Source organism: Mauremys reevesii, linkage group 16, assembly GCF_016161935.1.
Source record: "Mauremys reevesii isolate NIE-2019 linkage group 16, ASM1616193v1, whole genome shotgun sequence".
Lineage (NCBI taxonomy): Eukaryota > Metazoa > Chordata > Testudines > Geoemydidae > Mauremys > Mauremys reevesii.
The window spans coordinates 32,253,466-32,269,069 of NC_052638.1; the positions used below are offsets into that span (position 1 = coordinate 32,253,466).

At 39.7% G+C, this 15,604-nt stretch overlaps 1 protein-coding gene across 8 annotated transcripts in view; it reads left to right on the forward strand.

Annotated features, from left to right (window-relative positions):
• The window catches only part of WWOX (WW domain containing oxidoreductase), a 635,942-nt gene that overhangs the window by 279,151 nt on the left and 341,187 nt on the right, over positions 1 to 15,604 (forward strand). The window contains exon 9 of one of the 8 annotated variants that reach the window (XM_039503877.1): positions 6,893 to 7,425. The exons of the other annotated variants lie outside the window; for them this stretch is intronic. Within the exon in view, the coding sequence (XP_039359811.1) occupies positions 6,893 to 6,976 (84 nt within the window). The 3' untranslated portion in view covers positions 6,977 to 7,425. Of the gene's footprint in view, positions 1 to 6,892; positions 7,426 to 15,604 lie in introns of those variants that run through there. 8 annotated transcript variants of the gene reach the window in all.

Below are 15,604 nucleotides of genomic sequence, written 5' to 3' on the forward strand. Positions count from 1 at the left end.
TTTAGATAATAAGTGTTGATTGCGGTAATCATATCTTTTTATCTTTCATTAATTTAAATATTTTAGCCATTGATTGATAGATGTTGTACAAGTTACTCTTCATGCCTGGGCCAAGCAGGTTTCCTTTATATTAAACGGTAATAAAAAAATGTGATTATGGAACTGGAGTATCTGTTCTGCAGGGGCGGAGAGAGTCATCAGTGTAATGATTCTCCTTACTTTATAAGCTTCAGAGGAGCAGAGTGAATTGCCAGGGCAAGAGGTCCTGCTTAGCTTCTAAGCTGCTTATGAGCCACACAAAACACTAGGGCTGGGAATCCTGTCAAGTGAGCTATGCAGAGTCAGGGAAGAGACACCTGGCACTGGGCCCACTGCAGAGGTTCAGACCATGGGCACCAATGCAATTGCCACAGAATGTTCACACGCACCTCTTGTCTGGGAAAACTCAGCATGTGCACGTATATAAAGGTTGGTTGTGAACCTTGTTTAAATGAAATTTGGTTGGGATGTTGAAGTCAGTTTGGCTTGTTCTGTTGAAGTCTTTTGTGACAAGGCTAATGAATGGGATGGTGAAATCAGTTTTGTTTCCTCTTCATCTCCATGCAGCACTCAGTCATATATAAACAAGCCTAGCATTTGTTACTTCTTCTTTTCCAAATTAGTTCAGTTGACAGCTGGAACAGAGATAGCAGAAAAGTCTCAGATGGAAAAGTTTGGGGAGAAAGAAATAATAGGAAACATTTCTGCTTATACAGCATATATATTTTCTGTTTTTTCTCTCGCCTTGTTCTTTATTTCCAGAGCAACTCGTTGTAATATCATAGAGAAAGGATTGCTATGATTTCAAGTGTGGTATCTGCAAGAAGTACAGATGAACTCTTAGGGAATTAAGTTCTTTGTTTAATTCCAGTGACCAAGTAATGACAACCAAGAGAAAAGGAATCTGTGATACGCCAACAGCACAGTTTATAAATTGGAAAGTTTTCCAAAGATTTCAGCAAGGTATCAGAAACAGTATCAGTAATAAATTCAGGTGCACTTTCAACTATGTTGGCAGAAGCAGCATAAATAGTTGCATGGTGATATGCAGCCATCATGGCAGCCGCTATAGATTCACGTTCAGATGCTGCAATGCCAACAGCAGCAAAAATAGATTTGGAAACAGACCTTGCAATTGTGGCAGAAGAAGGAGCAGTAGAGGAAAGGCCTATAGCAGCAAGTGCAACGGCAGCTGTAAATCAAGGCTGTTTTCTTTTCTTCAATAAAACAGGGCTAAACAGAAACAGCAGCTAGTGCTTCTAATTTACAAACAAGAAGATTCTTCACATTCCATTAATATCTCCTCCACCACCATCAGCTGTTGTACAGCCTCTTTCTCTGCTACAAACTATGTGGATGTATTGAGAGGCACATACATCTACCAGTTAAGGTTAACAATATCAAATGATTAGGAGTACTTATGGGATGTAGCAATGGCCAGCTTCATGCAACTTGGATATTCGTTATGGGATATGCATCCTTTTATCTTTATTATGGGACACGGTTTCATATCTTGCCTTGGTTACTATTGACAAAATGTCATTACAGTCTGATGGTTGTTCAGTTCCCTCCTGCATGTAAAGTTAGATTAGTCTCAATCCATTTGTTAGTGGACTCGGTGGATATGTCACAAAAATCACCACCAGGTTAGCAATGATTGATACTTTTCAGAGAGTCCATGGATTGAACAGACATAGAGACTGTATACTCTGTCTGAGTGACCAGCAGTTTGCTAGGTGCTTCCGCTGCACAAATAAAGAGAAATCTTCAATCTAAATTCAGACCTGGCACATACAAAATGAGGGAAGGAGAACAGAAGGACAAAGGCTATCAGAGTAAGTTTGCATAGTTACCCAATAAAGCATGTAATTAAAATTCTTTAATTATTTTATCTAAAGGTCCAGCTCCAATGATCCCGAGTCAGGATAACCCAACCATATGTCATTGTTACCTCATAATACACAGTCTTAACTTCCTGACCTGAACACTGTAGTATAGCACTGGTGGCAGTTAGACTGATTGCTACGTCCACCTCCATACGTGTCTGCATTGCAGTAGTGAACTCAGAGATCCCTATATAGAGGGATTTTGCAATTCTGTATACCGCCTTGATGCTTACAAAAGGCTTGATAAAAATTAATAGAGGATAGTATTTTTGAATTCTCCTGATCGGATAAACGTAGATATAAAAAATAAGCTGTAACAGTGAGCAAAGGAAACATTAAATGAGAACTGAATCGATGCTGAATCCATGATGATTATGGTCAGCATCATTGTATTACTGATGTAATTTTAGTGGAACAATGAACTATTAAACCTCTTCTTTCTCCTTCCCCTTCTCCCCTCCACCCCCATATGTGATATTTAGTTGTCACTGTTTTGCTGTGGTAGTCACCAGTAAAAATAGTTACAACATAGTGGGTTTTTAATTCTGTGTACAAACTCTCAGCTAGTGCAAATTGGTGTATCTCCATTGACATCAATGATGAATTAATTTGCACCAACTGAGGACCAAGCGGTTTTGTGCTCCTCTTTTACTTATAATTGAAGATAATGCTGGTGAATGTGTAATAATATCTGTTGGCAAGTGCTAGATTCTTAGTTAAAACAAAACTCAGAGGCATCATTCTTCTACCAACAGGATATAAGTAACTCCCATTTGCTTCAGTGGAAGTTACTTGAGTGGGTTTGGATCACCCCCTCCTACGGTAAAAACCCTTGCAGAGATTGCCCCATATCTCACCATTGAGACAGAGCCTGTTTGCACAGAGTAGGCCATTGAACCAGCTGTTCACATCGTAGGGGATTGGTGGGAGCTCTGTGCACTTCTACTGGAGCTGTGCTTCCAGAACTTCTCCTGTTGCAGCCGTCATGGGGATCCCCACCACACAGGTGTGACAGAGTGGAAGGTGGACATAGAGGAGGACAATGTGGCACCTCCCCCACACAGTGCAGGGTCATTCCGTCTTTGCCTCCTTCCCCTGCACAGATTCTGACCCTATAAAATGCTCCTGTGGGAAGTGGAGAGATCTTGCCACGGAGGAGACGGACACTGCCCACCTTCTGTGTGAGAGGGGAGATCTGTGTGTGAAAGATGATGATTCCCACCCCAACCCACAAATCCTGCAGTGGGGAGACTAAAGCCCCAGGGTGTTTAAAAAAAAAGAAAAGTCCTTGTTACTACAGAGCAACTGTATAACATATGCTTATGGGGAAATGTGCAATGAACAAATTCCTGTTAAAATAAAACAAACAAACATAGCAGCCAGAAATATTCATGTCCCTTCTGCACATTTTCCTGGTGTAGTATATGGCATGATGTCATTTAGAATTTTATGGCAATGGTTACGTTAGCCTTGTAGACTATTTTTACTAGCATTTTTTACTGTTACATTTGCTTACATGTCTAATTTTCTGTTGTTGCAATGATGTTGCATGTTGTGTTCAAATAATCGATACTAGTACAAGGGCTGTTCCATAGGGATCACGTTATATGAGTTTATAATATACAGTATGTTCTTTGATGAATACACAGAGCATTTGCTGGGTTTTTTTCTCTTTTAAATACAGAAATTTCTAGTTGTGTTTATTCCACTCGTCAGCATACTTTATCATATCAAAGCCTTTACAGACAGTGTAGAACTACTGAGTTATGTTTGGGTCATGTTTTGCAGCGTGCCCTTTAATACTGTAGCTTTAGAAATGCAATTTTCAGCCTCTGCTTATTAGAATATGATAAAGTATTCCTGGTCTATGTCCAGCTCCACTAATCTCCAGACTACACTTCATGAATTAGGCATGAAGATTTTAGTCAATGTGCTTTCAAAGACCAATGTTTAGGGAATCATGGATTTTCTACAAGCTGAGGGAGAAATCTATAATAGGAGGAACTGATTTTCAAACATCATATTCTCTGGAAGAAATGACCAGTTCTGGCTTGGAAACAGAAAACATTTCCTTATTAGAATGCTCAAGAACGGATTTAAAATGCTGTATTTCTTTTAAAAGCACTAGTTTTTAAAAAAAAATGTAAATTCAGCATAGTATATAGTGTCTTATTCATATATTAGGTACTTTGTATAGACCTCCTGAAGGGTAACAACATAAGAATGGCTAGACTGGGTCAGATCAATGGTCCATCTAGACAGTATTCTGTCTTCGGACAGTGGCTAGTGCCAGATGCTTAAGAGGGAATGAACAGAGCAGGGCAATTTAGCGAGTGATCTATTGCCTGTCGTCCAGTCCTAGGGTGGGTTAAAAACTGGAACAAGTTGAATCAGTTTAGCAATATTAACGTACTCGCTAGTGGGCATTTGTGCGCTTTACCTCTGCACAGTTCACACAGCTGATAGTTTCTACATTTGTGAGGTCTATCACAGCAATGCTACCATGTTTGTTTTTTTAACCAATTTACATTTTTACTAATTGTTGCGTATTGGAACACCGATACATGAATAGATCTGGGTGAGAGAGGTTGATTCCCCAGTTAGCTTTCTCAGAAGGCTAAATGCAACATAAAATAATAATAAAAAAATACACAAAACTAAGCAAGCATGCAAAGTGCCATGCAGTGTGACCTCCAAGTACCAGTTGATGACCTTAATTATCTCTTGTTTCTGCAGCTAGACACATCATCTTGACTTCTGTGAAACATAGGCTCAAAGATGATTCATGAGCTAATCATCTTCAGAAAGATCTGAAGCCATCAGTCAGGCTTCATGGAACTATAAACAATTTCCTACTCACTGAAAAAGTCACCTGTTGGTATCCCACTCATCTTTTGCTTCAGCCATGATACTTTCTGAAAACACAGATTATATGTAATGTAGTCCTGCTCCAAGGCCCATAAGATTGGTGTATTTTTGCTTAGAAGGGTCAAAGCTAGATAAATCAGTGTGTTTACAGCACTGATACCAGTCATGTGAAATTACGGTAGCGTTACATTGTCCCTTTTATTGAGAAGCATTTTTGGAAAACAGTTATGGTATATGATGTACAGAGTGTCTTCTAAGCATTTTGACATCAGTCTATAGTCTTCCTATGTGTATTGATAGTGTCTTGCATGTACTGGGCACTACTGGAAGAATAATGAACAATGATATTGACACATCAGGGCATAGGAGGAAAGTTATTGCCTGTCTGAATGTGGATGAGAACACCTTTGTTTTAAAAAAAAAAGAGAGTATTGCATAATTCATAGAATGATAATTGAAATAATAAATACTCTTTTGGAGGGCAATTATTTTTGTGTGTATTTGCCTGCATTTCTTCCTGATACCACCCGATATTCAGATATTTTACTAAAAGCAGGAACATTTATTCTCAGCTGTTTGCTAAAGATCAAACATGGAATCCGGGCACCATCAAAGTCAATGGGAGTTTTACCATTGATTTAAGTGGGGCTGGGATTTCACACAACATGTAATATCAGTTTAATAATCAGAATAGAGTATGTCTGCTCTAGGAGGATGGGATCTGGTGCTAACCTGGGGGAAGTGTAATGATGGTCTTTGCCATCTCTTCACATTCTAGTATCAATGTTATGCCTTCATTGGGCAAATGGCTATGAAAAGCATAAGGTCTGGCGACCCAGGTCTTTGAACCAGCTCATCTATTGACATTTTAAATGTGTTTCCAATAAGTTAAGTTTAAAGCCATGCTTAACAATACATTTCCTTTGCCACTTTGGATGATCCCAGGAAACACACAGATGTGTGCTTGGGATCTATAGGTAGCTGGCTACAATTCCATTAATTCTTGAACCCAGACTTAAAGTAACACCCAGCTCAGCACAAACATGTACATATCATGATGCAATCCATAAGAGGGTGACCCTTCTTCCCCCCCCCCCTTGCCTTGCCTCAAACCCCTTCAGACAAACCTCCTGTCATGAAAATTTGGCTTACCTGGGACATAGGCACAAAGTCCCCCTCAAGTGGCCTCTATCTGGAGGAGACAGAGTAGAGCTGCTCCTTTCCCATGTTTAGGAACCACAGGGAGGCGGGAAGCACAAAGAGATAAAGGCAGAGAGACAGACTGAACTTTGGATGGGATGGACAGAGATAGAGGACGCAGCAAGAGAAGTTAGAGGTAGAGTTAGGATAGCGTGTGTGAATTTTTGTGGGGAGGAGACAGTGAGTGAGAAAGTTTTGGGATGGAGGTAGCTGTAGATTTTGTGTGTGTGTGTCTGACATTTGGGTGGTAGGTACAGGAGACATGGTGTGAGAGATGTCGGGGAAGGCAGGAGAATGCGTGAGATGAAGATGAGATGAGTACAGAGAGAGTGGGAAAGGGGAAGGTGAGAGAAAAATAGAGTGATAGAGGATGAGGGGGGAGTGTGAAGATAGGGGAGAAGGAAGGAGAAAACATAGGAAGGAAAGAGGCAGGTAATGGAGGAGAAGGGGAGAAAAAAGAGGGAGCAGGCACTACAGAATGTAGCAAAAAAATGGAAGGGGCAATAGCCTGTAAAACACTCAGGAAAAGAACAATGTGTGCATTAGAAGGAAGAAAAAATAAAATGAGGGACGTGAAAAGAATGAGAGTAGGAGAACCAAAGTTAACTTGCAGTGAATTTTAGTTTCATTACTCCACAGAAGTTTTTAAATATACAAAATGTTACAAGAAATAAGAGTGTTTTGTTTTTCTTTTAAGGGATGAGATAAAATGTGCCAAGAGATAGGAATAGAAACTATTATCGTAACTCCTACATGCAGCCTTTTCCCTAGTTTCCACTCCAGAAACTCAGAAACTTTTTTTTATGTGGTTATGCCTGTAGCTGTAGGGACATGTGACTAGCATCTGAGCCAATTTTAATGTTCAACCCCTTGTCCATTTTCTTTTTCCTGTACTTCAGCCACGCCAGCTCCTATATCCATACCCAGGTTTGGGGAAGAAGAGGCTAAGAAAACCCAACCTTACCACTAGGGTCTCCTGCTAAAGTTACCACAAAGAAAGTAGAAGAATTGTGACTGAAAGTTAATGCTGCCAAATACTGGACCCCACCAGAGGTCCTACAGCATTCTTGGTCAAGCAATGAGGAACAATAGCTAACAAGCAGTGAACAGCAGACCAACAGACAGTGAGCAGTAGCTTTCTGACCCCTGCATGTGGTGATCACTGCACACTAGCAAGCATCACAAGAATCAAAGTGAAATTTACCCTACTGACTCATTTGCAAGGAAGGGCATTGGTAGGTGAAGCTTGCTGCTGTTGGAATGAGTGGTATTGCACCCCCACTGGCATATATGCCCTACCTAGTTCAGGAACCAAATCTGATCCTCAGCTGATTTGGAAACCCATCAGTCTCCTGAACACTACTCTCACATCAGCCAATCTGGAGGTCACAGAGCAGGCCCCAGCCTTGATGTCCACACATCTAGAGAACAGGTGAGGTTCCATGTGAAGGCAAAGTTTTAAATAGGAATCTTCTTTTCAGTACAAAGACTTTATAAGCCAAAAGTGTGTAATAAATATAAATTCTAATGAAAAGAATGGGGACACATTAATACTGCAGTAAGAATAACGTAAAAAAATCCTGATAAATTGTAAATTGGAAGAATAATAATAAGCAGCAGCAGCTCTTTCTTTGGAAAGAACAAAGGACTGAAATAGGTAGACAGTAATGGTTTTGTTAACAGTCTATTTAAGTTATTTTCTCAGTGGAAGAGTTGGGAAAGGTGAGATTACTACTGGGAATATAAGACTATGCAGATCTCAGCTCTCAAGTATATTGCTCTGTTTAAATTGCTGTGCTGTGCTGTGCTTTGCTATATGAGCCAAATGTTTTATTAGAAAACTCATTGCATATTTCACTATGCTATATTAAAAATGCACTGTCTTTTAATAAATTACAGAATTAGCCAGACATTGGGTATGTATTTGAGATGCATTGAGAGAACCTTTTAAAACTCTGTCTTTGAGGTTGTGAAATTTAGAAACTTACTTCTGAAGTGTACCATTGAGGGCAGTACTGTTTTATAAAAATCACTATTAATTTGGTAGCATTTCCGTAATTTATACCAAAAACTCTAACACTTTGACAACAAAGGTAAGGCTACGGTGGTTTTCTGTGATGTACTTGTTTCTTGAACAACAGTGCACAACATTGTGCTTACAAAACCCTAATTATCAAACAGCAGTCTGACAGTCTTTCCCTTATTTTTGCACTGTTTGCAGTGTTCTTTCAAGGAATACATGGAGCAAAATTTTCAAATGTGCCTAAGTGGCTTGAGGCCAGACATTCAGAGGTAGGCACCAAAAATGTAGGTAGATGAGATTTTCAAAAACACCTAAGCAGATTATGTGCCTAACTGCCATTGATTTCAGTGTGACTTAGGCTCCTGTGTGCCTAGGTCACTTAGGTCACTTTTGAAAATGAGATTTAGGCTCCTAAATCAGTGAAACATTGCAGTGCTGAAAAGAGTAATACCTAAATGCCTTTACAAATCTGGGCTACCTCACTTTTGAAAATGGGACAGAGCTTCCTGAATCACTTAGGTCCAGATTTCTAAAGGTTATTGCTGCATTCAGCATTCCAACACCTATCTGATTTTCTGAGTCAGATAAGTGTAGCCCCTCTAAGCACAGCAACTCCTAAATACCTTTAAAAATCTGGGCCTTAAGGATTTTTGAAAATGTTGTTGAAGGTGTTTTAAAGGGACATCCTCTTTGCTACGTCTTGTACTTTGCCCTCGTGAGAGGAGACTACAATTAAACTATCTCAGATTTTCAGAATTGCATGTGCATTTGCACACATAACTTGTGCATTCACATCCCTAATTTACTACTTCAGTTCCTGAGACTGAACATGCAACCAAATGAAGTATACCAGCAAATGACAAGTTAAATGTTGTTGAATGACCAAATAGAGCAGTATTATGCATACAGTTTAGATGTGCAAATGTTCACATGCAGTTCTTATAATCTGGGTTTAAAACTGCACACTTTTTCTGTTTGTTTGTGCTACATTTTTTGCTCTTATTTTCTCCCCAGTCTTTATCTTTTGTTCAGGCATAAAGTAGATGCCGTTAATAAAACAGCATTTGTCGACAGTTAAAGCAGATTAATATCTCAGATAATTACCGTTTTCTTTATATTTATTACAGGGAATATCTATGGTAAATGGTTGGCAAAAGATATCTTTTTAATGTCTTGTCCTGCATCTGTGGGCTATAATGGATTGAAGAGCAGCTTGTATTTTCATTTTGTCAAAATCCATACCGGTTATACACGTGTATATTTCATAGTGTTATAACTATAGCATTAGAACTCATGCTGATGATTGATAGGACTGTGATTTATAGGACTGTCTCTGAAGGCAGTGCTAGTATAGAAGGTGTTCCAGAAGAAAAAAATACATTGTTAACATTATAATTATGCCAAAATATGTTAAACTTCTGAGCATTCTCTGAGTGACATTGGGTGATACTAAAGAAGGACTGAACTTTTGTATGGAGAATATGCAGGCTAAGGCATGATGTAAGTCCTGACCCCATTGAAGGTAAATGGGATTTTTGCTATTAAGTTCCATGGGCCAGGATTTTGCTGATGGCTTCAATGATGGATTCTTTGGCTTCAATAGAAGGGGTGGATTCAAAAGCCCTGGAGATCAGGGCAATCACTTCTTTTTTTTTTTTTTTCTTTTTTTTTTATTACTGGCACAAAAATCACTGCTCTGAACATTACCCATCTTGTGAAAAGGAGGATTCATTTGCCAGTTACTTTACTGTAATGAGGGCGAACATTTATACAGACTCCTCTGATCCTGGCAAATAATATAGTAGGAATAGCCAAAGTTCAGGGTCCTACCGGTTATTTATGTTAGGAGGAGAAGTCGATGGTGGGGTCAGGTATCTTTGATGCAATCCTGTGTGCTGAGAGAGAATGTAGAGTCCTGTTTCCCAGAACACAGGAGCAATCAGACAGTGACAGTTTATTTGCTCACAATTCCAGACCACTTTCAGCCAGCACTCAGCCCCAAAAAAAGCTCTTTGCAATGCTTTTCTCAAGGTCATACTCTTGGAGCTTTGTTGAAGTTGTTGGGCTTTTTTCTCCTTTTCTGTGTCAGTTGATGCTTTTTTTTTTTCTGCCTTTCTCTGTCTACACACGCACCTCTAATGAGAAAATCCCCAGGAACTCATTGCCTTGGGATGTTGTGAAGGCCAAAACTATAACTGGGTTAAAAAAAAGAAAGTTCATGGAGGGATAGGTCTATTAATAGCTATTAGCCAAGATGGTCAGGGACACAACCCCATGCTCTGGATGTCCCTAAGCCTCTGACTGCCAGATGCTGGGACTGGACATCATGGGATGGATCACTTGATAATTGCCCTGTTTTGTTCAGTCTCTCAGAAGCATCTGGCATTGGCCACTATGGGGAAGACAAGGTACTGGGCTAGATGGGCCATTGGTCTGACCCAGTATGGCCATTCTTATGTTCTTATGTAGGAAAACCCACTCTGCCCACATATACCTTTGTTTTGGATGGTTATGTACCTGTGTTTCAGGTGGAGGCTGCTATTGTTTCAAATTTCTGGTGCCATAAAAGAGCTCAATGGTTTCTTATAGTTATCTTAAATGAACATTGGTGGTTACACCCTCCTGCTTCAATGGTTTTGCCCAATCCACAACAGTAGCATTACAGTGTTTTTACAACATCTTTCTATTTAGGCTTGAGGTTTCTATTGTACCCTTTGTAGTGCTGTAAAGGAATTACATCTTGCCAGATCCTGTCCCAAACCAGTGTTTCTCTTCAAAAGTCCGGAACCAAACATTCTTAATCATTCTTAATTATTTTTCACACCAGGATTTCAGTCCCCTCATGGTTAAAACTATTTTTTTCTCCTTGGCTTGTAAAAACCAAACTGACTCTCAAACCAATATCCAAGCACAGATTTAGCTTAGTGGCAGAAGAAGCAGAGGCAAGAAAACTTGCAACAGAATATCAAAATTAGAATGGAAACAATGGTTTCTAGTATTGCAGTTATTCAAACTTTTGTCAAAATGTATCCTTGTTGAGAAATATATTCTTAAACTTGAGTTTTAATGCTTAACTGTGAGATATAGTAAGGTTTGATTCGACTCAAAACTAATATGGTAGTGGGAGGCGTGGATGACCGAACTATAGAAGATTTGGCTTCAAATTATTCACTAAACTTGTGATTATTTGTCAAGTTAAAAACCCATTTGTCTGGTTGAGTCCATTATGTGTAAAATTATGTGGAAATTGCAGTCAGTTAACATTACAGAATAAAGCTACATGGAAATAAATAAAAGGTCATTTTTATATATTAAACTTCATCTAACTATGGCACTTTTTATATTCTGTCTTCCACTATATTGAGTTGTCCCTTTTAATCTCTGATAAAATGTAACCAATGATGCAAAAGAGCAATTATTTCTACAGTGCTATTCCAATAGTGCCATTATAGTTAAGGTTCGTTTTTTTATGAAAGCCACTCCTAGAAGGGTGAGCCTATTACTTCTTAATTAAACACACACACTTTTCTGATCTAATAGCTGGCATGCTAAGGATTGGCTGAAAGATTTTTTTTTTAACTTTATGTTGGAAAAAATGCAGCTTTTTTAAAAGAAATTCTCAATAAAAAAGATGAATTTTTGCTGCTCTTAAGCATTTTTATGCTTGTAGATGATGAACTGTGTTTTATAAAAAGAGTGTTGGCAAGAATAGCTTGGACTTATTTGCCAACTCCATCAAGACAATGCCATACTTGGACTTCCACGTCACAAAGATCTGATTAAAATTTTTGCTTCCTCTTTTTTTTTTTTTTTTGGTTGTTTGTTTAAGTAGATACTTCTTGTCATCAGTCCTGCTTTATTTGGTCCTGCACAAGTTTATCAAGTCACATATCCTCTTTCTAGAAGCAATTTTATACATGGCATATAGATTGAAATTTCTGTGTGTGTCAATTTGATAAAGAGAACATGGGCTATATCTTTGCTGGAACTGTACTACAGTTGACAGATTCTCCCCTCCCTCTCCTCCTTCAACTATTGACTGAACATGTGTTTTGGTTATCATGAATTGCATCAGTTACAGTAGTCCATCTTTGCAGCAGAATTACTAGAGTGTATTAGTCTCATTGTAACCCATGGTTAAGGTTCTCAATTTTAAGAAGCTCTCAACCATGTGCGCTTGTACACGCAGACATGCACGTGTGCACACATATATTATTTGGAAAAAAATTAAATAGAATGTAATTTTATGAGGAGGAGCTAGGGATCAGAGTACAGCTGTCAAGGGAAGCTGGTTATTAGGGCCAGAAGCACATCAGTTGTGTAGCTCAGGAAAGCGCCAAAGGGTCATATTTCTGTCCTGTGGGCTATTTTTTCTGGTTCCATTCCTCTCTGGCTTCCCCCCTCCCAACCCGCCCACCCCGTATCTCCCATCCCTGCACACATAGTGGGGGCATCAGCTGTGGGAACAGCCCACAGCAGCACCTGGACCTCTCCGGTATTTGGATCCCCCTGTGAAAAAGGTAGTTCTGCCTAGCTGCTGCAAATCACACACCTGTAAGCTGCCACCTCCAGCTTCTTTGTCAAACAGAATCCAGCCTCAGTGTCAGGGATCTTCCACCAGGAAATCTGAACTTCTGGAAGAAGGGGGATGGGGGAGGGAGGGTTAAGTAACATTAACTTTGGGAATAAAGACAAAAAACAATAATTGTTCCAGAGCTTCCAAATTTGAAAAGTTAATTTAAGGTAAAAACAAACAAATATAAAACGTGAAGACTGGAACATTGTGACCACAGCATCATAGTTTCACATGTCTAAAACCAACCATCTGAGTTCTCTCTTCTAGTGAACAATCACCAAAGAGCAATTGTTCCTCTTATTTTCCAAACATAGATGGTGATTCTTGTAATTTGTTTACTCTCTTTCCCTCTCTGCTTATTTATTTAATTGTTGTATGTAGTGCCACAGATGTGCACAACATTTTACACAGGGAATGAAGATATGATCCCTATCTGGAGGTGTGAGATATTTGAAACCTGTGTTGGAACTGTAGGTTCTCTCTTTAATTGATAAGTATTTTCCTGATCCTGCTGGTTGAAAAACTTGTGATCAGAGTCAGCGTGGAAAAAGGCAGCTAAAACTAGGTGGGATGACTTGGGCCTCTCTGCCTTATAGAGCAAGCTGCTTTTTCTCTCTTTTTGGTTCTTGTGTGTTAAAAGTTTGGATTTTAAGGTATTAAATGTTATCCCATTGCAGCCTTCCTAAAAGTGTATTTTATTGTTTTATTTAATTTCTCTGTTTATATGTGGTGAACATAACAGGAAGGGTTTAAAATCTAGCTGACTGATAGGCAGTACTAAAGCGTACTAACAGCAACCTTTGGTGCACATGCACACCAGATGGGCACAGATGGGCCTGTTAGTACACAACACGTTGGTGCACTTTAGAATTCACACCCCACTAGTGCTGACTGCTGCATTGTGTAGACAAGCCCTTATGTAATCAGGGAGCAGGATTAGCAAATGACTCCTAAAGACAGTGAGAGCATACATCCTAATATGGGAAAAATCTATATTATTTTCAGCCCAGAAAGGAATCCAGGTCAGTTGATAGTGTCAACTCTACAGTACAGGCAGGTGAAATAGGGTTGTGAATGCTTCATGAACCACGTCTATGCTGAATGTACTGACAGAACTAAACAAACATGAAGTCATCCTAATTACTGATGAGCAAAGGGACATTTTCCACTGCATTCCTTTCCTTTTTTTTTTTTTTAATACAGGATGCTCTTGTAATTCAGAGAGCCCCAGGCATCTTAGAAAACAGGCAAAAAATCAATAGCCCACTTGTTGAGGATAAGTGAATTAGCTTGTGTTGAATGTAACTGAGTACCTGAACACTTCAGTGAGCAGCCTTTGTTTTGTGAGAGAGGAGAATTGTAAGGATTCCTTTCCAGTGGCTGTGATGGTGCAGATCTTTAATCATGCCAAATAAGAAGGAGCAGGACATTTCTGGTGGGTATTAATGTGTGAATTTTCTTTCTTTTTTTGTTGGTCTATCAGTCCGTAGCATACCACAGTGAAAAGAGCTACACGTAGTTCAAAGCCAATTATGAAACTCACAGAAAAATCTTAAAGACCTATACATAAAGGAAAATAAAGTAAAAATGTTTTGTACAGTACATCAGCATGGTTCAGATTCTACAGTTCTTATCCATTCTTTTCAATGTAGTGAGATTTTGGCTAGATAAGGACTCTAGATTTGGCCTTATCTTTACATCTAAAATGCAACGAATGAAATATTTTCCTAGATTTCAATAAACTGTGCAGCCTCTCTTGTGAAACATTAGGTGCTTTGCAGAAATACTGTGCATGGTGACAGTATTAAAGGTTTGCTGAAGTTGCCTCACAATTTTCAAAGCGGTGTGAGTTTACCGCTGTGACACAACTATTAGCGTAGCATGACTCCAATTGAGTTTAAATCCAGGCAGCACTTCGGAATTTTAAGGACGGCAGTCACATTAATTGTTCCTGCAAATGTTTGCTTTGAGCTAAATACAATCATTTATTTCAAATGAAAGTGGTTACACCAGATACTTTGATGAATCTTTGAGCCAAAGCTTTCAAGCTACGTCCCACAGAGTCAACTTGCTCCCTATCTTCAGTTCCCTCACCACCTCTCTTCTTCTCTCTTTCCACACGCCACAGCTCTTTTCTTACCTCACCCCCATTACCTGCCCAGATGTGCCTGCTATTTCTTCAAAAATTCTCCAGACAAATCTCTGGTCCTGCTATTTTGATTATCAAAATCTATGCAGTTGGATAAGCAACCAAAAGTCTGGAGGTCCCTCAAGGAACCCTGTGATCTATTTTCCCCAAACCACCATTCTCCAAGAAACTGCCCCTACCTACATTTATGTCCCAGACAATGAGGGCCTGTCAGAGGGAGAGTCCACCAGTGTATTTAACACTTAGCATTTGGGCCAGTTCTAACTCCAGTTTCTGTAGAGGAAAGCGCCTCATCTTCTTCATTGTCCATTCCTCAGGAGGGAAGGGAAGGGACAGATGTTTTTATGCCACAGTTGCAGCTTCCTGGCTCTTTAGCCAGTTGCAGGCCAGTTCAGCTCCTCGAGTAACCTAGAGCAGCCTCAGAGTTCATCTATGGCTCCAAAGGGCCATTTGAGCAGCCGGAGAGTGCCATAGTGTAGTGCAGTGTTACCAACTCTTGCAATTTCTTTGCGAGTAGCGTGTATTTGGTTGGGCTTGGAGTCAGTCTCATGGGAGAAGCTCCAGCCTTACTCATGAATTTCAGCCTTACATGAGGAGTGGGGCAGAATTGATGTGGGTGCTGAGGCAGGTGGGGATGGGGGGGGGGCAACACAGATTTGGGGAGAAGCTGGAAGCTCTGCACCATGTGGCTGCCAGTGAGAGCTCCTATATTGGGGACCAAAATCACCTTGCTTTATAATTTTGGGAGAGTTGGAAACATTTATCACACATACACACATAGAGGTGAACAGGGGGAGTTGAAAAAACAAAAACAGACCAAAACACCACAATATCACCATACCCTCCCCCCAACAAAAACATGA